Source organism: Neoarius graeffei, chromosome 16 (assembly GCF_027579695.1).
Source record: "Neoarius graeffei isolate fNeoGra1 chromosome 16, fNeoGra1.pri, whole genome shotgun sequence".
NCBI lineage: Eukaryota > Metazoa > Chordata > Actinopteri > Siluriformes > Ariidae > Neoarius > Neoarius graeffei.
The window spans coordinates 9,197,632-9,219,013 of record NC_083584.1 but is presented as its reverse complement, the minus strand read 5'-3'; the positions used below and the strand labels follow the sequence as shown (position 1 = coordinate 9,219,013).

The 21,382-nt window shown below is 41.5% G+C and overlaps 1 protein-coding gene across 1 annotated transcript; it reads left to right on the top strand.

The window, feature by feature from the left end:
• Positions 1-604: 604 nt before the first annotated feature.
• On the top strand, positions 605-14,572 carry metrnla (meteorin like, glial cell differentiation regulator a). The gene is made up of 4 exons (XM_060942473.1): positions 605-986; positions 5,078-5,466; positions 12,885-12,944; positions 13,827-14,572. The coding sequence occupies exons 1-4, from the start codon at positions 889-891 to the stop codon at positions 14,138-14,140; spliced, it is 861 nt and encodes a 286-aa protein (XP_060798456.1). The 5' UTR covers positions 605-888; the 3' UTR covers positions 14,141-14,572.
• Positions 14,573-21,382: the final 6,810 nt, after the last annotated feature.

The window sequence follows — 21,382 nt, the reverse complement described above, 5'->3', positions numbered from 1 at the left end:
ATGTGTGGTAAATGGTGAAACGAAAAAACACCAATGACGACCTCGTACTCTTGCACACCTTAAGACAAGTTTACAGGAAGAATGGGACAAAATAACACCTGAAACACTTCCATCACTTGGCGTCTTCAGTCCCTAAACATCTTTTAAGTTTTGGGAGAAGGAATGGAAATGTTATAAAGTGGGAAATGCTTTATTGTCCCAACTTTTTTTTTTTAAATGTGTTGCAAGAATCAAAACTGAAATGTGTTTATTTGAGGGGGATTCATGAGGTAAAACCAAATAATATGTTGTTGTATTGCTCTAAATCTTTTTTTTTCCAGTTTTAATTTTAATTTCAACACACCGTCTTGACGTTTTTCTGATTTAGAGGAGTTGTAGTAATATTTGTTTGTTTGTTTAAATAAAAAGTGGTGTAAAATACTCGGATAATAATAATAATAATAATAATAATAATAATAATAATAATAATAATAATAATAAAAAATACATCCATTTTAAAAATCTGAATTATGAGTGCGCATGTGCAGGCGCGCGCCGTGCAGAAGGGGGCGGAGCTTTGTGTAAATTGAGTGCCTCGCGCGGTGTGCAATCCGAGCTAAAGTAGTCGAGCACGGCGCGCGGACCGGCAGCGACTCAGTGCTCCGCTCTTACCGACATGGAGTAACCGCGAGCCGGGGAGAGAGAGGGACTCACACCGGGCCCACAGACGGGGAGACGCCGCCGCAGCTTCACGGCTCTCCCGGTGCGTACGAAAGCGACTTGTTAACGGATACCGAGCGCGATGTAGCGGGATTAATGGGGCCTGGATTCCTTCACTGTGTGTGAGAAAGCAGCAGAAAGCGAAGGCGAGTCGGCCAGTCGGCGCAGAGATCCGGCGGTGCGTCCATCATGCTGTGGCCGCTGGTGGCGCACTTCCTGTCGGCTATCGCGCTGTGGCGCCCCGCTGTAGCTCAGTACTCCAGCGACGAGTGCAGCTGGAGAGGAAGGTAGGGATTTTTTACAAAGTACAGTACAACTATAAAATATACAATTATTTCATAAAAATAAGTATTTCAGAATTATTTATAATAATATAATAAACTATTATTGGTTGTACTAGTATTTATAACACTTATTTATTTATCTGTAGTACAAATATCTTTTTTTAATATTTATTTGTATATTGTATTTATAATAAAATGTAATATTTACGAGTCTAAATTATATATACATCCATAAACATGCCATATTTATTCTAGGGTTATATTTCTATATTATTATCTAGTTATTATTATTATTATTATTATTATGTAGATAATGGAATGTTGATATAAAGGTAAAGTCTGTAATTACAGGTTACAACTTTTTTTTTTTTAAAGGAAATACAACTTTGCCAAACTGCAAATAATGAAGATTAAGGACCAGATGTTTAATTTGCATTATTTGCATTTGGACAAAGTCTTCTGTTCTTCCTTCCTCCGTCATTTAACCCTTTAAACACCTGGTTAATTATTATCCAGAGCACAGCCTTCAGTAACTCTGAAAGATTAATAAGTGTCATATTTATTGAGTTTATCACTGATTTTTCTGAATTGGATTATTTGTTTGGTGGGTTTTTTTTTTTTTTGGTTTTCCTGCTAAAGCAATAAACCCCTTTAACCCTCCTGGTGTATAATCCTGGAGTTATTCATTTTAAAGCGTATTATTCAGTAACTCCAGCAAACAAATCAGTAACTACAGTGAAACTGCGTCTGTGAGAGCGAGGGTTCGTTCAGGTTAATCATGTGTAACGTGTTACAGAAAGGAAGGTGGTGCTGAACACCTTTTTATTGCTTTGTTTTTTATTAAGCTGTAGATGTTTGACAAGACATGATGACACATAATAGATTATAGCCAATAAATGAATTGAGAGTGAGATTTGAATAGTTATCTCGGATTAAAAGCTTTGAAATGCAGCTCTGGTCCATTTTATTGTCCGTTTTGTCTTCAATGCGTCTGTATTCTGATAGTTGGCACCATTGGGGGGGAAGTATAGCATGAGGAGGAGGAGAAGAAGAAGAAAGGGGGAAAGAAAAGAAATGCCCGTAAGCGTGGAGCAATTTTGAGCACCGGGTCAGTAATGTGGTGTTGATCAGCCGGGCCGTACGCCAGGTTCTCATTACCGAGCTCAGGCTCTTAACGTGATTCTTGTGATTAAAGAGATGCCGCTCAGGGACTCTGTGTTGCACATGTGCCATGTTACTGTTTCAGTCTCAGTGGCTGAATCGGACCCGGACCCAGGCTCAGGGTGAGACAGATGGTTCCGAGCTGAAAGTGAGCTATGGGTTCAGAGAGAGAGAGAGCACGAGCGCGTGCGTGCATTGCCGAAGCAGTTAAGAAGCTCCTCTCTCTCTCTCTCTCTTTTTTTTCTTCTCTCTTTTTTTTATTTGGCAGACCGGGGGCTTCCAGGCTCTTTGAGGAGGCTGAAAGCGAGGGGCGGAGCGGTGCGTGACCTGCATTTGCACTTGCATGCTCTGGAGACACGGCTACTGTTTCAGCGCTCGCCCCGTGCGCCGGTGGTTTGTGCGTCCCTGGGATTCATTGACTCAAGTTTCAAAAATCCAAGTCGTGGCCATGAGCCAGTCGCCGAGCTTGCCAGAGAGCTTTTGAGAAAACGAGAATGGCAAAAAAAAAAACCTAATATAAAAATAAAAGTTCATGGTGTCATAATATTCACGAAGTATAAAACTTGCTTTGTTGTTTAAAGGTGCCATGTGTAATTTTTAAAAGTGCTTGCAGACCTGTAATAGTCATCATTTTCATCCAAGTCTAGCTTAGATGTTCAGTTTTGCTGTTCGATATAGTTGACTAGTTTCTCTATTTCTGGCTTTGGGTTGCAATTTTCTGGCCCAGAAATGGACCCAATGGACATGAGTCACGATTTTAGATGACATTTGGATTCGTGTCATGTTTCAGGGTATCATGAGCTTGTTTGTTTGTTTTGTTCAAAGAGGCAGTCTGTAATTTTATTTTAAGTGCTTAAAAATAACACCTGTAATAATCATATTTTTTTAAGTACCTTTTTAAAAAAAATAAAAAAAAAAACCCTTCTGATTTGCGATATTGTTGTGTGACACTTTTGGCTAGGTTCTTTATTTCAGGTTTGTGTTTACATTTTTCTGGCCCGGAAACAGAGTAAATCAGCATAACCGCCGAGTTATGTGACATGATGTAAAGCTGCGTTACAGCATTTTCAAAGCATGACATCAGAACGCCATGACAACATTTTAGACTCGCATCAAAGTTCATGAGGCCAGAATTAAGCGGAAATTTCTAGAATAGCATTTAAAGGTGCAGTATGTAATATTTAAGTGTTATTTTGCCAATGATTTCATTGCAGTTCTTAATCAGCTGTCAGGCAGCAGAGGGCGCTAAACATTCCATAGTGCTCCTTTAAAATGCTTTCACCCGAACAGTGTGGGGAAAAATAACTTTCTACGTTTTTCATCGTCCACCTCTTTTAAAAGTAAGCATCGAATGTTTAAGGATCTTCTTTTGCTCTTCTTTAACGTAACGTTTACGTTATAACAATTTCAGAGATATATCGTCCCACTGCTAAGCTTAGATTACGAGCTCAGCAGTAGCCATACGTGATCAGTCATGCAGTAGCGTTATGTCAATATGTGTAACACCTCGTGCCAGAGGATGTGAAGTTAAGTGCGTTCTTTGAGTCACAGAGACAATCCTCTGGCGTAAGGTTCGGCTTTAGACTCTGACTGCTCTTGGTGATTAATCTAAACCTCTGGAGTTTCCTTTGAAGCGGAGTGTTTCATGAAAAATAACGCCAAAGTGAAGCTGACAGTATTTTCCGACCACCATCCATGTGAAGGACGAGCCAGTTAAAGAAAACGTCTGCTCGAGAATCCAGTCAGGATTGTTATCGTTTGCTTGCACACTCAGCACTTTCTCTCTGAAAGCGTCACATGCAAGGCTTCTTAAAAAATTTTTGAAATATATGAAGTCTTCGAAGACGTCTCAAGACTCAAAGGCTGCGTTTACATTGTGCTCTTTGAGTCACAATTCCGATATTTTGGCACAAATGCATGTGTTTTTGTTCAAGTCGTCTTCAGAAGTTGGCGCACTTGCTGAGAGGCGGTGATTACGACATGGTGTGTGTGGTCAGGTGGTTTTGTTCGGTGGAGAGGTGAAGAAAGGAAACTTCAACTTCTGTTACTTTTTATTGGCTTGTTTTTGTAGCATCGAGGACAAGACATATGTTTATTTAGCTTTACATTTGTGACATGCCTCTCCCCCTACATGGAAAGGCAGAGCGGTTCGCAATTTCATGAGGTTCGAACACAGAACCTTCTTGCTGTAAGGCGACAGCGCTAACTGCTGCACCACTGGAGCAGATGTGCTTCAGATTTCTAATCTCAAGTATGCAAAAAAAAAAATCTAATCCAAGCTGTTTACACACGAACACCAATATCCGATCTGTGTCCAAATTCGGTGCATTTGCTAACAGATGCTTTAAAGCAGATTGATTACATATGTTGGATTTTTGTAGAACTGAGAACCGAGCGAACAGCGCCAGAGGATGGAGGTGAGGTTTGGGGCTTTCGATCTAATCGACTATCTGACTCTCACATTAACGAGTAGTGATTGGACAGTGAAGTATAATTTCGTATCAAATGTTGTTTATTTTTCCTGTTTGTACAAGAGGAAGGTGATATTTTTGTCATATCACTTGATGCTTGAAGATAATTCTATGATGGATAGATGCGCGAAAGTAAAACGGTCTATATAAAGATATTTTCCTATTTCGATTTTTTTTTTGAGAATATTGAACGTGAGCAGTTTGTAAATGTTCATTTTATTTATTTACGAATTATTTTTAATTTTGAATAATTATTTTCTAAAACCTCACAGGACATAGTCGATATCTCAGAAGTGTATTGTGGCACCATTTATCGTGATATTAATATCGTATCATTGTAGTACAAATCAGTCTGTGTAATGTGTTAAATAATTAATTTCTTCTTATCGAAGGTTTTTTTTTTTTCCTTTTGAAAAATGATCATGATATTTTAACGTGACCCGCTCTTTCCGTCTCTCGCAGTGGTTTGACCCATGAAGGGCACGCGCGTGATGTGGAACAGGTGTACCTCCGCTGCTCTCAGGGTTCCCTTGAGTGGCTGTACCCGACGGGCGCCATCATCGTCAACCTGCGGCCCAACATGGCATCTTCAGCCGCCGCCCACCTCTCCGTGTGCATCAAACCGTCCCGTGAATCAAGCGGCACGCACATCTACCTGGAGCGCATGGGTAAACTCCGCCTACTGCTCCGCGAAGCCCAGCAAGCCGAGGGCAAAGTGCACTGCTTTGGCATCCATGAGGGGGCACTGTTCATCGAGGCAGTGCCTCAGAGAGACATCAGTCGAAGGATCACGAGCTTCCAGTACGAGCTGGTCAACCACAGGCCCGGCGCCGACCCGAAATCACTGATAGGTAAAGACGGGGCTCTTTTTTTTTTTTCCAATCTAAAAAAAAAAAAAATCAATCCATGCTTCATAGAGCTTCATAACTATTTTGGGTTATGACACTTTTTAGCAGAATAACCTAAAAATGTTATGACAACTGGTTTAAGTATCAATAACTGTTTTGTCCTTTACAGTTTAAGAAAACTAGTAACTTTTAGCTCAAGTCTGGCTTTCGTAGGGCTACATAAGGCTGTCATGACACCTTACACAAGTCTATGGAAACATCTCCTAAAAGTTTAATCCAACAGGTATCACCTGTCCTAAAGAATTCTGTTGTTAATTTAGATTTTTATTTTGACATCAGGTTGTGTTGGGACACTTTTAGGGCGTGGCATGGCGTGGCATTTTATATGAACGTTATAACAACGTTATGACTTTTCTAGCTCGGTACACTGCTGTGTTAGAGTCATGTAGAATATTCGTTTATAGAATAATTAGATGTGTCAAAGGTGAAAACCAAACTCTGATGAAGAGGTGTAAAAGTCCAGCTTTTAATAGGGCTGCATAAGACCTTCGTAAGCCCGTAATAACAACCGACATTAATTTGCACAAACATCTGGAAAGCCTTATTCAGACAGACACCGCCTGTCCTGAAGACATCTTCTGTTCATTTGGATGTCAGATGTCAGGTTGACCAGATTTTTGTCGGCCATGACATAAGGGCGTTATAACAAATGACTTATGGTAGTGTCGTGTAAAGTATAAGAGCATAATTCATATTTATAACTCATTTTGGCGTTGTAACGTGATGTCTCGTCATAGGTGTTCATAGAAATCTTATTTTATACTTGCGTATGCATAGCTTAAAATATCTGACATGACACTTGGCTTAGGTGAAATGTCAACTTGACATAGGACTTTATAACGAGTGAAGCTTTTTCTGTAAAAAGGTTTTAAAATATGTTTAACAAGAAAAGCGTATGTATGTAGTTCTACAAACACTGTTTTAAGTGACCTGTTATTGATTAATTGACTGTAAAAAGTTGATGTTGGTGGTCATGAAGGTCTTATGTAGCTCTATGAACACTGTCTTGATTAAACTGTTCCAGGTTGTTATAACGTTGTTCTCCGAGTGAAACAGGAAATCCAGGTTTAAATAATGTAAAACTAGACTTGGGTTTAGATCAGGGGTGGGCAATTATTTTTTCCATGGGGCCACGTGAGAAACAGAAAATTTTGTGGAGGGCCGGACCAAAAGGCTGAACTAAATTCTGCATAATATTAATTGTATTTCTTTATATAAAGCAGTAAATAACATTGTTTTTACAAGCTGCTAAGACTGGTAAGAGTGTGGAAAAAACGAGGTTGCCTTACAAAAAATGTCATTGTAAAAAAATTGTAAAAAAAATGTAATCAATCAAATTTCCCAAAACAATGGTTAACAAAATGTGAATGTTTGTACCTTTTTTTTTTTTTCCCAGTCACATTCACCCCAAAACACAATAAAGACATCACAATATTGTCTTTCTGCTCCAAATATCAAGCAAGATACATCATATTATAATAATGATGCCCACATTTGTAGTTTAATCACCTCATTTGGTGTTTTTCAGTTTTTCGGATCTGCTCTCTGCAAACTAAACACACGGCTTTATCTCTGACTTCAGTAAATAAATACTTAGCAGTCCATGTTTTGTTGAAAGCCCTGCATTCGGCATCTACCTTTCTTCTTTTTGCGGACATTTTGGGGGCTAAAGTCTTCTTGTGACCTGCTCGCAACGACGTCGATTCGGTGTAGGAATCAGATCTATAGATCGGCTCGGGCGCCTGCTGGTGACGTCACACTGTGATTGGCTGGACCGTTTGAAGGATGACGTACAAGTTTGTGGTTGGTCTGGACAAATTACGGAAGTAGTTAGGCCAAAAAAAAAGATAGTGTGTTTCAGGTAACATGAAATACTAAAATAAGGTCGGTAGGTAGGAAAATTATTTTTTTTTTCTTAATTTTTTTTTTTTATTTTGTTCAAAAAAATTAACACAAGTAAACATCTTACAAAATAGTATTTTGGCACAGAATCCTTTATACCACACATCATAATAAAATAAGTGTTTTAAATCTTTAAACGAATAAAAAAAAAAATCGCGAGAGTTCGAGTTATGCTCGAAGCGTATTGCTGCCACACTCAAAAAAATTGGCTTAGAATCAAGTAATTACGTGAAAAGATATTGTTAACAAAGTTATCACGTTTTTACAATATATTTATCATGTAATAACATAACATCACGTAATTTCATGATACGAAATTATCACGTTATTTCATGATATTTTCATGTAATAACACGAAAACACCTTATCAAGAAATAACGTGAAAATAACGTCCTAGGCTAGGCTACTTCCATTAAAAGCAGACGGCCTCGCCTAGCCTACTGTAGAACTTGGGTCGAGCAAAAACACCGAGCAAAAACATGGCTGAATCCTGAATGACATCTATTTGTATAAATAGGGGACTACATAGGCGGCAAAATGTAGTGTTTTTCCCTGCCATGGAAGTGCACTTGTATACTGAAGAGGAAGCAATTTGCATTACAGCCTTGAATGAGGATTCAAAATGGCGGCTTGGCTCAGTTTTCCCTTCCTCCTTCAGTATACAAGTGCACTTCCATGTTTATGCAGGAGGGCTGATAGAAGTGGCGAAACATTTTATTTTTTATCGTTTCTTTCACAACTTGAATGCGTTGAAACAAAAAATTATGACAAACTAACGCTGCTTACACTAAAATATCGAGGGAAATTTGTAATAAAAACTTTACGGTCGGCAATTTCGCCGCCGAAATTCTCGGTCGGTTGGGTTACCGGAAACACACTATTTTTTTTATTTGGCCTTATCGTGGGATTAGGTTTCATGGGATTCCATGTCATGTTCATGTCGCGCGCATTGCGTTTTTGTTGAACACAACTTCAAAATAAAAGCAATGCACATTCAGAAAAGGAAAAAAAAAAAGAAGAAACCGGTTGTACAAATCGCGATTCAGTCCATGCATGAGGTAAAATTAGAAAATACGTTTATTTTGTAATTTCTAATTAACCTTACGTGGGCCGGTCAGAATGAACCAAAGGGCCGAATGCGGCCCGCGGGCCGTAAAATGCCCAGGTCTGGTTTAGACACTAGGATTTGATTGTATGGTGAAAACGGATAATATTAATATCGGTTAATATTAATTTAGATAATTTTGTCGTGAATCGTCCACAATGTGACCATGAGTTTGGGAGGGAGTCACTTTTGATTTCAAGTTGTTGAGCTTTAGATTAAAGCTGTGCTATCTCTAGTTAGGTTTAACACACGTCGCAGACAAAGATCGCAGCAGGAAGGGAATTCTTTGGTCAAGAGTTCGAATCTCTGGTCTTAGAACGCATAACATGACCTGCTCACGTTAACAGCGTCTGATTCACCATGACCAAAGACAGTCAATTTCCGATTAAAATCTCAGAGCGTGACTACGACAGCAGATGATGGCGTAGAAATTATGACCGCTACAAATACAGAGACGAAATGCAAAGAAACGTACTCCCGGATCACGCTTTTTGCGGATCAGGAAAGCAGAGAGGTAAACGTGGTCATTTTCGTAAATATTTAACTTCAGGTCTGTCATTAGAGGATCTTCATTGTATAATCTGACAACGTGATATCACGCAGTCTGTTGTTGAAATCGGACGATTTTATTGAGATTTGATACAGCGTGATGAGTAATAATCTTAAAAGGCTGCTCCTGCTGTTATTTTTATCTGATTCTGTGGTTTTGTGGTTAAAGGTGATTAATGTGATTAGTGTGTGTTTTGAAAAAGTAAATGGAAAGTAGCTATATGTTGTAACTAGAACCTCTGAGTATTAGTAACGGATATGAACCACGTTCGCTAACAGACATTTAAACAGTGTGGGGTTTGTTTTGCTAATGACCCGGGGCGGGTTGGGGTTCCTCGGCGAGACGCCACGGGTCACCGCATGCCGATATGTGCCAAAGACCTCGCCTTATTTTTCAAAATGGGGCCTTTCCTGCTGTCATGCTGCGTACCTGCTAGGCTTCACACGCAGAGGATGCGTGGCAGCTTTATTTTTCCTGCTCCAGTCCAAGCAAATACGTGGTGGGTTTTAGCGCACGCTTTGTTCTGAGGGAGGTCAGCGAGTCAAACTGGAATTGATGAGCGGCAGGAGGAACTTGAGGGACTTGGTTAGCGGAGAATGTGGAGAGTTTGCGTCTGGTGTAATGAGGTCAGTGCATCACTGTGGCAGGGTTTAAGGAGGATTCAGGTTGCACTGGCCACGTGTTAAACATCAGATTTAACACCACAGGACCAACGTAACTCCTCACATCTGGCGGTTTTGGGAACCGTTGCTCTCGCTGATTAAACATGACGCTTTGTACTTTAGTGGCTTCTGTGGACTTGCAGCTCACAAAGGTGTTGTTTATGAACTTCTCCAGGGATGTGAGGTGATTCGGACCAGATTCTGAATAAACGTGTTTGTACCAGATGTTATCTACTTTCATTTAGTTTACTCTGGTCTAAGTGCAGAATTGCTTAAAATAAAATAAGTCCTGGTTTATTGGCCAGCTCTACTCCAGTTCCTCTGCTTGAAAGCTGACCCAGGATCCAGTCTTGTGATGTAAAGTGACCTGTTTTTCTTTCTGCAATCACGCTGTTGTCTTTCCTCACCTCTCGAGCCCCTAACCTGCTGTGTGGGGCCCGAGTCGTGGAACCGTTCCCCATTCCAGATGTGTGTAGGATATTTTATCCTCATCTTTTTTGTTCCGACTCTCCTCGTCATCCTCTGAAGTGGTCTCGATGCAGAGAGGAGCTCGCACAAAAAAGCTTCAGTCCATTAGAGAGGAATGTGGTGGCGCGCAGATGTTGCGGTGCTCCCGTCTTCCCCCCCGCCGCTCTGTGAAGTGGTTTCACCCGCGTAGCTGACTCAGATCCTCGTCCATTCCTGCGGTTCCTTTTCAAGACGCCACGGCGACGAGCGCTACAGATCAGGAGATCAAAGCTCGCAGGGCTGTTGCTTAAACGCATGCCTGATTGACCTCTGACCTCGTCAGTGCAACTGCACCAAACAGCTCCTGACCTTTGGCTTGCAGTTTGCGCAGGCCCCGCCCCACCATGCCCCGCCCTGCCTGAAATAACCTGTGTATAAAGATAGGAAGCCGTTTTCATTTTCAATAGCGCACTTTGCTCTGCCAAGCGGCATTGAGCAGCAACGAAGAGCAAAACCCTCGCGCTCTCTTTTCCTGGTCTCTGATTTACAAGCCTGGTTTCTTCACGCTCGTTAAGCCCCGCCCTGAGTTCCTCCCCTCCTCCAGGTGTTGTTTGTAATCCCTGTGTGTGTGCCTTCGCCCACCTGGATCAACAAAATGTGTTTTTGGCTGTGAATAGATGAGCTCCACATAGAACCACAGACTTGTTCTACTTTTGCTGAGAGAGCAGTCTTTAGACGCACATCCTGGTCTGCAATTAAGCAAAAAAAAAAAAAAACCTCGTAAATTAATTCCATCAGGTACTCAAGTCATTTTCAGCCCAGTTTTGCTGTCTCGGATAAAAATCTCACATGGTTAAAGAATTCTTTGGTCGTGAGTGAAAGCACAGCAGAGGAGGAACATCTGTCCAGATGAGGAACATTTAGTTCTCTACGATGCGCATCTGAAATCCACCAATAGGATGATGGAATTGTTCTCGTGCCAAAATCTGCTTCATACCTCAAACTCACCTGGAAGTACGTTTGCATTTACAGCCCGGTTTCTTTCACAGGATAGTGGTGTTTTGTTTTGTTTTCGGGGGGAGGGTGATTTTCTTTCTTTATTTTAAACCCCTACAGGATCTTTGGTGTATGATCCAACCTGGAGAACATGTCCTCTGTTATTAGAGTTTGCTGAAATCATACATCAAACCATCTCCATCTTAGAATTCGTTTTTCTCTGTATCTGATGACGAGCCAGTGTTGGGTTTCAGTGTGGTATCAGTGCCTGAAGGATCCACACGTTCCTCCATGTTCTTCGCTTCCCTTCCCGTTTCCTCCATCCGTAACCGGATTGTTTACTCTAAATTGCAGTGGATTGGTGTCTCAGTATAATTGGAACCAGTTCAGTCTCAGGCTGAAGATCTGTATGAAGGGGTGATGTGGGGGGAAAAAAAGTTCTGTAACGATAATAATCTCAGCATTTAGAGCGTCAGTGTGGTATTACACCACGTGGTAGCTGAAAGTGACGCTCAGGTTGTGTATCAGCTCGAGGAACTAGCTGGAGAAGTCACGTGGTGGTGGTGGTGGTGACGGTGGTTGCTGATGTGGTTTCTGTGTGATCGGTTTGGACTTTTTTTTTTTTTCTTTCCCCCCCTTGACTGTGGTACAAACCTCTTTAGCAGTCACCACACTGGAGAACAAGAATGCAGGAACTGAAACATGCTTATTTTTCATTTCCAACCTTCTTGAAATACTTTATCTGGGCGTGACGGGGTTTGCACGCAGCACGCCTCCATTAGTCCAATTCCTTTCACTTTTTGAATTCTTAAAATCCGAAATGTCTTCAGGGCCGAGTTTGTCCGCTTTCAAATTCGCGAGCTGGTTAGTGCACCCTCAGGTTTCTGCCTTTACGTTTCACCGTACAATTGGTTTAAACTTGATCTTGTTCACAGGAGAACCGAAAAGATGAAAAACCACATGGTTATTGAACCGTTTTGTGGCTTTATGTTGAACATGTTGCTTTAAAGAAATCGGGACGTTTGGGCTTCAGCGCCGAGACGTTTAAACCAATGTGAATGGACTGTAAGATTAATTTTTCTTTTCTTTTTCCTGGAAAGTTTACATCTTATTTTTGGGTGAAATAAACTTATTGAATACACAGGAACAGAAGGTTAGTGTGTGTGTGTGTGTGTGTGTGTGTGTGTGTGTGTGTGTGTGTAAAAATATGAAGCTATGAGCACTGAAAGATTAACATGATGGAAATCCCCTCTCTCTCTCTCTCTCTCTCTCTCTCTCTCATCTATCTACCCTCTGTGGCTCTCTCTCTTGCGCACTCTCTCTCTCTACCCTGTGTGTCTCTATCTATCTGCCCTCTGTGTATCTCTCTCTATCTGCCCTCTGTCTTTCACTCTGTCTCTATCTACCCTGTCTTTCACTCTCTCTCTATCTACCCTCTGTCTTTCGCTCTATCTACCCTCTGTGTGTCTCTCTCTGTCTCTCGCGCTGGCTCTCTATCTACCCTCTGTCTCTTGTGCTCGCTCTCTCTATCTACCCTCTGTCTCTCTCTCTCCTGTGTCTCTTGCTCGCGCTCTCTCTCTACCCTGTGTCTGTGTCTCTGTCTCTCTCTCTACCCTGTCTCTCTCTCTCTCTCTCTACCCTGTGTCTCTTGCTCACGCGCTCTCTCTCTCTCTCTCTCTCTCTCTCTGTGTGTGTGTAGCCCCGTGTCAGCCCTGCACTGATGCTGAGCTTCTCCTCTCCGTCTGCACGAGTGACTTCGGTAAGTGACGTTTCCTCACATGTTGCATACTGTAAAACGTTAAAATCATCCTGAGCTTTAAATCAGACTGAAAGTCATAATTTTGCCTCGTACACGACCCAAGCATCCGCTTCACTGTAAGTTAATTTAACGATTCATGATCACAATTAGTGCATGTTTTTCCCTCCTGTTATCATTTTAATTCTTTTTTTTTCCCCCTCATTTTTCCTAGATGTAAAGATGTCATTATAGATGTCTTCATTTTGACATTTTCGATGAATCTAATGACTAAAATTAGACACTTTTTGTACAGGAGTCTATGGGCATAAACACGCCTTTAATCAGGCACTCGTCTGCAGTCATATCGGGAACAAAACACTGTTGTGCTGTTAGCGGAAAATAATCAGTGATCAGTTGTTTTTTTTTTTCCTTCCTTCCTTCCTTCCTTCCTGTAGAGGATTATTTTGAGCCTGTAACAGCACATCTCGAGGTGTTTTATTCCTCTTGCACCACAGCAATCTGTCAGGAATTACAATTTTGTATTAACTAAAGAACGACAAATTATCTTCATCCATTTAGAGTTCTGTTTGATTTTGTCGAACCTCTGCAAAATAGATAAACTCGTCTGTGGTGAAGATGTTGGAAAAGTTAAAGTTACAAAGCACTGAGACTGAAGACTCCTTCCAGGAAGGTTAAATAGAACCGTTGGCTGTACGCGTCCCTGTGAATGAGCTGTTACTATGGAAACAATAACGCGTGTAAACATAAACCTGTGCTGCTCTCGGAGCTGCCTGTAGAGACGATGTATAAACAATTAATCAACTCTGCATTCTGATTGGTCAGAATCAGAATGTGGTGTATATTGTATTAGATGTTTAACGGTGTGTGTGTGTGTGTGTGTAGTGGGGCGTGGCAGCATCCTCGGCGTAGAGGAGGAGGAGGATCAGACGTCAGTGGACGTCGCTCTGTCCCATGTGTACAGGCAGAAGAGTGAGGTGTTCGTGCAGAGCGGCGCACGGGTGAAGATCTGGATGGGGAAACTCCTGATGCCGCATGAGTGCGGTGTGAAACCTGGCGAGGGCGAGTTCCTCTTCACCGGCACGCTGCGCTTCGGCCAGGCCTGGCTCGGCTGTGCACCGAGATACACTGACTTCCTCAGGACGTACCAGGAAGCGGAGACGCAGGGGACCAACCCCTGTCACATGGACACGAACTGAGGGCCACATCACGTCTCCGCATGCAGCCTTGCTGTTGTGTATCAGACGCACATTAAAAATCTGGACTCTTTCCAGAGAGCAGCTTTATATAAAGCGTATAAACAAACCTGACGACGTTCTGATAAAAATTCGACAGTAAACGATGTAGCACACGTCTGTGTTTTAAACGTGTAAAAATAATGTGAAAACATTGTGTGATGGAAGTCTGTTGCTTTTGTAAAAAGCTCCTTTGTACAGGTTTTTTTTAAATATAAATATTTTCTTGCAGTTGTGTCTTCTGACAAAAAAAATGTATTGAAGAAAAACCCAGCTTTTTATTTTATTTTCATTATTATTATTTTTTTGTAAAGAAGTGCGATTCTTTGCTTGCACTGTGCCTCCAGAGGGGCTGAATTACAAATGTCAAAAAATTAAAAAGGAAAAAAAAAAGTTCTCAGAGGAATTGTTTTTGTTCCGCACATGAACGCAGCTGCACGTATTGATTTCAGAAAAACTCTTACACTGGTGCAAATATTTCCCAAGCTGTGTGTTTTGTTTTGTTTTTTTTAAACACACGAGTGCTGTGTAAACCTCCATCCTGTCCCTTGTTCATGCAAAGTCTCTGCACAGGGTTTCTTTTCCTTTATCAATTCCCATTTGTCAGTGTTTACACTAAACGTCCATGTTCTCATCTCATTATCTCTAGCCGCTTTATCCTGTTCTACAGGGTCGCAGGCAAGCTGGAGCCTATCCCAGCTGACTACGGGTGAAAGGCGGGGTACACCCTGGACAAGTCGCCAGGTCATCACAGGGCTGACACATAGACACAGACAACCATTCACACTCACACCTACGGTCAATTTAGAGTCACCAGTTAACCTAACCTGCATGTCTTTGGACTGTGGGGGAAACCGGAGCACCCGGAGGAAACCCACGCGGACACGGGGAGAACATGCAAACTCCACACAGAAAGGCCCTCGCCGGCCACGGGGCTCGAACCCGGACCTTCTTGCTGTGAGGCGACAGCGCTAACCACTACACCACCGCGCCGCCCACGTCCATGTTATTGACAAAAATAACAACCTAGCTGTCCATCATTTCACCTTTTCACACTCTCTTTACACACTTTCCTCACAGTTACCTTATGTTTTCATTTGTGTGAGTACTTTTTTATTTAAAAAAAAAAAAATTGGTGTGAGAGAAATATTTGCCCAAGCTATGATGTCATCTTAAAGTTATTACAGGTGTTTTATTTATATAACTCATTTCTTCAACTCTACCTCATGTAACAAGATGACGGCAATATTACAGCCGTTGAAAGTATCCTCAAAAGTAAGTGCACCCATCACAGACTCACATTGATTTTTTTTTTCCCAATTTTTGTTTAAGTTAAATGACAGAATCCCATCTCATCTCATCTCATCATCTCTAGCCGCTTTATCCTTCTACAGGGTCGCAGGCAAGCTGGAGCCTATCCCAGCTGACTACGGGCGAAAGGCAGGGTACACCCTGGACAAGTCGCCAGGTCATCACAGGGCTGACACATAGACACAGACAACCATTCACACTCACACCTACGGTCAATTTAGAGTCACCAGTTAACCTAACCTGCATGTCTTTGGACTGTGGGGGAAACCGGAGCACCCGGAGGAAACCCACGCGGACACGGGGAGAACATGCAAACTCCACACAGAAAGGCCCTCGCCGGCCCCGGGGCTCGAACCCAGGACCTTCTTGCTGTGAGGCGACAGCGCTAACCACTACACCACCGTGCCGCCCATGACAGAATCCAATTTTTTTTTTTTTTAATTTGGAAAACTTAATAAAAATCTGACTATTTCAGTGACCTCTAGTTTCACAGGCTGCATTTACACTTCTTTGTTTAAACCAGAAAATTTTGGAGCTCACGCTGTAACCATGACAACACTTTCTAGTCCTAGCTAGTATCAGCTAACGGTACATAAACAGATGTGTGTTCACTGCTTCAGATGGGTTAAATGCAGAGAGGAATTTCACAAGTGTGTGATGAATGAAGTTGTGCTTTCTTTCTTTCTAAACTGACTTTACACGAGCGAGTGATAAGACACTCGTGTTGCTTGTACTGTAGTTTGTATGTAGTGATGTCTACTGTTATTGCTCATGGGTGTGGCCTGTTTAGCTTTTTTTTTTAGTTCTGATAACAATTATAGCTTACAGCCCACTACATGTTATTGTAGCACTTCTCTCACTTGGACCTGTATTGTGCTATTTACCACTTATTTAGACTACTAGATTCCTGAGTTGTGAAATGAGGTAATGACTAGAAATATATAAAAACTGTAAAACTTTATTTTGTACAGATTCCTGGTATGAAGAAGAGAAGAGCGGTTAAAAGAAGAGTATTAGAGATTAGAGTTATTAGAGAAGAGAAAACAGGCAGAGTTGCAAAAGCGATACGTATATATCCAATACAAAATTAAACAAAATAGTAATAGAATGTAATTCACATCTGTGCTCTGGGAGTAGTGAATAAATAAAAAAAAACACCACTATCGCTAATAATAGTGCACTTCACATTCACTTCCCAGGTGTTCAACTACAAATCAGATATCAGAGTGATAACAATAATAGTGAGCCGTTCAGCTCACTATTAAATTGAGGGAAAAGACCTTACAACTTGTAAACCAGAATAAAATAAAAGCCGTATGGCAATTGTTGGGTATTCACCCAAATACACAACTTTGTACATACAAACAAAAATAAGTGCAAGTAATACTGATACGGTAACAGTGCAATCCCACTCAAAAGTCGTTCACAAAGCATTCATTCACACACAAGTCTATTAAAGAAAGTCAAGTCAAGTTAGAGTATATAAAGTAGGGTCTTCTTTTTTCCAGGAAAGAGAAAAGTATCTTAAATGTCTTATCTGTACTCCTTGAGACAGGAACAGTTGGTGAAGGCGACCTGCAGCAGTTGGCCAGACTGCTACAGGCGCATCAGAGAACGGGGGGTTTCAAGGGACAGGCTCGCCATCTTCAGGTTTTCTCTGGAGCTCGCGGTGAATCAATCCGTATCAAAAAAACCAATCTACACGAAATATCATGACAGTTACTCATCAACTTCCAATCCAAATTTTTATGTGATATTTTCTATAGCATCAGTATCTCCATCAGTATCAACATGTAAACAATCAGTCAGTACCGCTATAGTGCCCTGAAACATAGCAATGTCTCAGCTGTAGCTAGCTGACGGCTAGTGCAAGCTAACAGTAAACCAACACTAGCTTAAGCGGACCGTATACAGTACATATGAATTACAAGGCAAACAAATGTGAATCATTAAGGAAAACTACATGTATAATGAAAGGAAGTGTATACCAATACACACTATACACTGAAATGTCGATCAGAAGTCAAACAAATTACTATTTCCCTCACAATATTAGCAGGCTAATATTAATTTATTGGTGGGCTAATACCATTACATATTCCATAAACACATTTGCTACGGACATTCACGTCAAGTAAATTCAATGTTAAGATTGAATAACAAAAGTAAACATGGGAATACCACTCATATTCAACAGGTAAGGGTCTATACTACAGAGTAAATACTTCGATTGGTTTTTGTATAACCTTTATGGCTTCTAAATCACTATTATATTCACTATGGAAATTCTGATTCACGAAGCGTTTGAATAACTCACCGAAGTTCTTCAGGTGTATTACAAAAGAGAAAAGGTGTTCTTCAAGTAGAAAACGGGAAAAAGAGAAGTTCAACGGTGGAAAGAAGTATAAGATGTTAAAGAAGAAGTTGTAAAAAGTTATATCAAGACAAGTTCAAAGTGACGTTCTAGGGTTCGTGAGGTTCGAGCTAAAGTCTTGACGTTCAATTTACAGATGCGCGCGACAGAGTCTATGCGCATGCGCGTGCGGTGCATTAAAATCTAGCAGGGCTACATTATCTATACATGCAACTTTTGTTTAAAATGTATTCAAGCTTGATTGGTTTTAAGTCAAGTTTATTTTGATAGCACTTATACAATAGACAGAATTTTAATGACTTTAAATATGAGCTAATTTTATCCCTAATTTATCCCCGATGAGCAAGCCTGGGGCGACGGTGGCAAGGAAAAACTTTCTCAGACGACATGAGTAAGAAACCTCAAGACTCAAAAGGGAATCTATCCTCATTTGGGTGATAGCAGACAACGCGATTATAACATTTTTAATATGAGGTCAGTTTCGTTGATGTTATAACTCTTCATTGATGGAAACTTGAGTGCAAAACTGTTCATGACAACTGCAGTCCTAAAGTTAGCAAGTCAACTGTAGTCCTCAGCCATAAAAGCATTACTGTAAGTGTCCAGAGCGTCTTCCAGGTGTGACTTTCAACTGTCCACATGGGGCCGTCCTTCACAGGAGCGATGCGATGAGACTCCAGCCAGACGTAGGGCATCAGGATGGATCAGGCAGGTCCGAGGAGCAGAAGAGATCAGCGTCTCGGTTTCAGGATTGACATGTAACTCAGAGGGACAGACAGAGTGGGGGAGGAGAAAGAGAGAGAAAACACAGGTTGTTAGGTATGCCCAGTGTCACCTGATGAGTTTGAACAGTATACATTTTGCGCTGAGTACAAGCAGGGACTCCGGCAAAACTAACTATGACAGCATAACTAAAAGGGGAGAGCCAGAACAGGCATGAGGGAGCCCCGGGACATAAAGCAGCAGCCACTACACCGTCAACAAACTCGAGTGAGCAAGTGAGTGGGGACTGACAGCATCCATACATCCCAGTTTACCAAAATACTCTGTCTGAGGACCCTCCAGATCTACTCCTTTACCTCATAAACACCATTAACAAAAGGCTTGACTAAACAGATATGTTTTCAGCCGAGACTTAAACGCTGAGACTGTGTCTGATTCCCGAACACTACTTGGAAGGCTGTTCCATAACTGTGGGGCTTTGTAAGAAAAGGCTCCGCCCCCTGATGTAGCCTTCACTATACCAGGTACCAGCAGATAGCCTGCACCTTTTGATCTAAGTAGGCGTGGCGGGTCATAGAGGAGCAGAAGTTCGCTCAGGTACTGTGGTGCGAGACCATTCAGTGCTTTAAAGGTCAATAGTAGTATTTTATAATCAATATGAAATTTGATTGGGAGCCAATGCAGTGTGGATAAGACAGGGGTGATGGGGTCATATTTTCTAGTTCTAGTAAGGACTCTTGCTGCTGCATTTTGAACTAACTGGAGCTTGTTTATACACTTATTGGAACATCCAGACAGTAAGGCATTACAATAATCCAACCTGGAGGTAACAAAAGCATGAACTAGTTTTTCTGCATTGTGTAGTGACATTAAATTTCTTATCTTAGCAATATTTCTGAGATGAAAGAAAGCTATCCGGGTAATGCTATCGATAAGAGCTTCAAATGAAAGACTGGAGTCAATAATCACCCCGAGGTCTTTTACTGCTGCACGTGAAGAAACAGAAAGGCCATCCAGAGTTACTGTGTAATCAGAAAACCTACAGTGCTGAGCGTAAATGAGTGCACCCCCTTTGAAAAGTAATATTTTAAACAATATCTCAATGAACACAAACAATTTCCAAAATGTTGACAAGACAAAGTTTAATGTAACATCTGTTTAACTTATCACGTGAAAGTAAGGTTAATAATATAACTTAGATTACACATTTTTCAGTTTTACTCAAATTACAGTGGTGCAAAAATGAGTACACCCTACAACAAAAACTACTACATCTAGTATTATACATCTAAGTATTATACATCTAAGTACTACATCTACTACTACATCTAGCCACCATGATTTTTAATGACAGCACCGAGTCTTCTAGGCATGGAATGAACAAGTTGGCGACATTTTGCAACATCAACCTTTTTCCATTCTTCAGCAACGACCTCTTTTAGTGACTGGATGCTGGATGGAGAGCGATGCTCAACTTGTCTCTTCAGACTTCCCCAAAGAAAATAATTTCTTTACACCACAAAGGTGAAGGCTACAAGAAGATCAGCAAAGCTTTACTGATCAGTCAGAATACTGTAGCAAAAGTGGTACAAAAATTTAAGAAAGATGGAACTGCGACCATCTCACGTCCAGGTCGTCCACGGAAGTTAACACCTCGACAGGAGCATCTTCTGATGAGAAGCGTTGAAGAAAATCGGCATGCAAGTTCACTGCAGTTATCTAAAGAAGTAGAAAGCCAAACTGGGGTGACTATTTCCCGTGACACAATACGGTGTACACTGCAGAGGAATGGCATGCATGGATGCCGTCCATGAAAGAAGCCTCTCCTAAAGCCCAGGCACAAAAAAGCCCGCCTAGAGTTTGCCAGGGCCCATGCTGACAAAGATGAAGACTACTGGGACTCTATACTCTGGAGTGATGAGACCAAGATAAATGTTTTTGGAACTGATGGTTTTCAAAACTGTATGGCGTCGCAAAGGTGAGGAATACAAAGAAAAATGCATGGTGCCTACAGTGAAACATGGTGGTGGCAGTGTCCTTATGTGGACACTGAGTGCTGCTGGTGTCGGGGAGCTGCATTTCATTGATGGCATCATGAATTCACAGACGTATTGTTCTATACTGAAAGAGAAGATGCTACCATCACTCCATGCCCTTGGTCGTCATGCACTTTTCCAATATGACTAAACACACATCTGAGGCCACTGTTGGATTTCTGAAGAAGAACAGGGTGAAAGTGATTCAGTGGCCAAGTATGTCTCCTGATCTGAACCCAATCGAACACCTATGGGGAATTCTGAAGAGACAAGTTGAGCATCACTCTCCATCCAGCATCCAGTCACTAAAAGAGGTCATTGTTGAAGAATGGAAAAAGATTGATGTTGCAAAATGTCGCCAACTTGTTCATTCCATGCCTAGAAGACTTGGTGCTGTCATTAAAAAGGCCATACAAAGTACTAGATGTAGTAGTTTTTGTTGTGGGATGTACTCATTTTTGCACCACCCTAATTTGAGTAAAACTGAAAAATGTGTAATCTCATCTCATTATCTGTAGCCGCTTTATCCTTCTACAGGGTCGCAGGCAAGCTGGAGCCTATCCCAGCTGACTATGGGCGAAAGGCGGGGTACACCCTGGACAAGTCGCCAGGTCATCACAGGGCTGACACATAGACACAGACAACCATTCACACCTACGGTCAATTTAGAGTCACCAGTTAACCTAACCTGCATGTCTTTGGACTGTAGGGGAAACCGGAGCACCTGGAGGAAACCCACGCGGACACGGGGAGAACATGCAA

Excerpts from the sequence above, each read along its gene's own strand:
- metrnla (XM_060942473.1), top strand. The coding sequence starts at position 889 with ATGCTGTGGCCGCTGGTGGCGCACTTCCTGTCGGCTATCGCGCTGTGG. Across the intron at positions 987-5,077 it reads GAGTGCAGCTGGAGAGGAAG|TGGTTTGACCCATGAAGGGC; the intron begins GTAGGGATTTTT and ends CGTCTCTCGCAG. Across the intron at positions 12,945-13,826 it reads CGTCTGCACGAGTGACTTCG|TGGGGCGTGGCAGCATCCTC; the intron begins GTAAGTGACGTT and ends GTGTGTGTGTAG.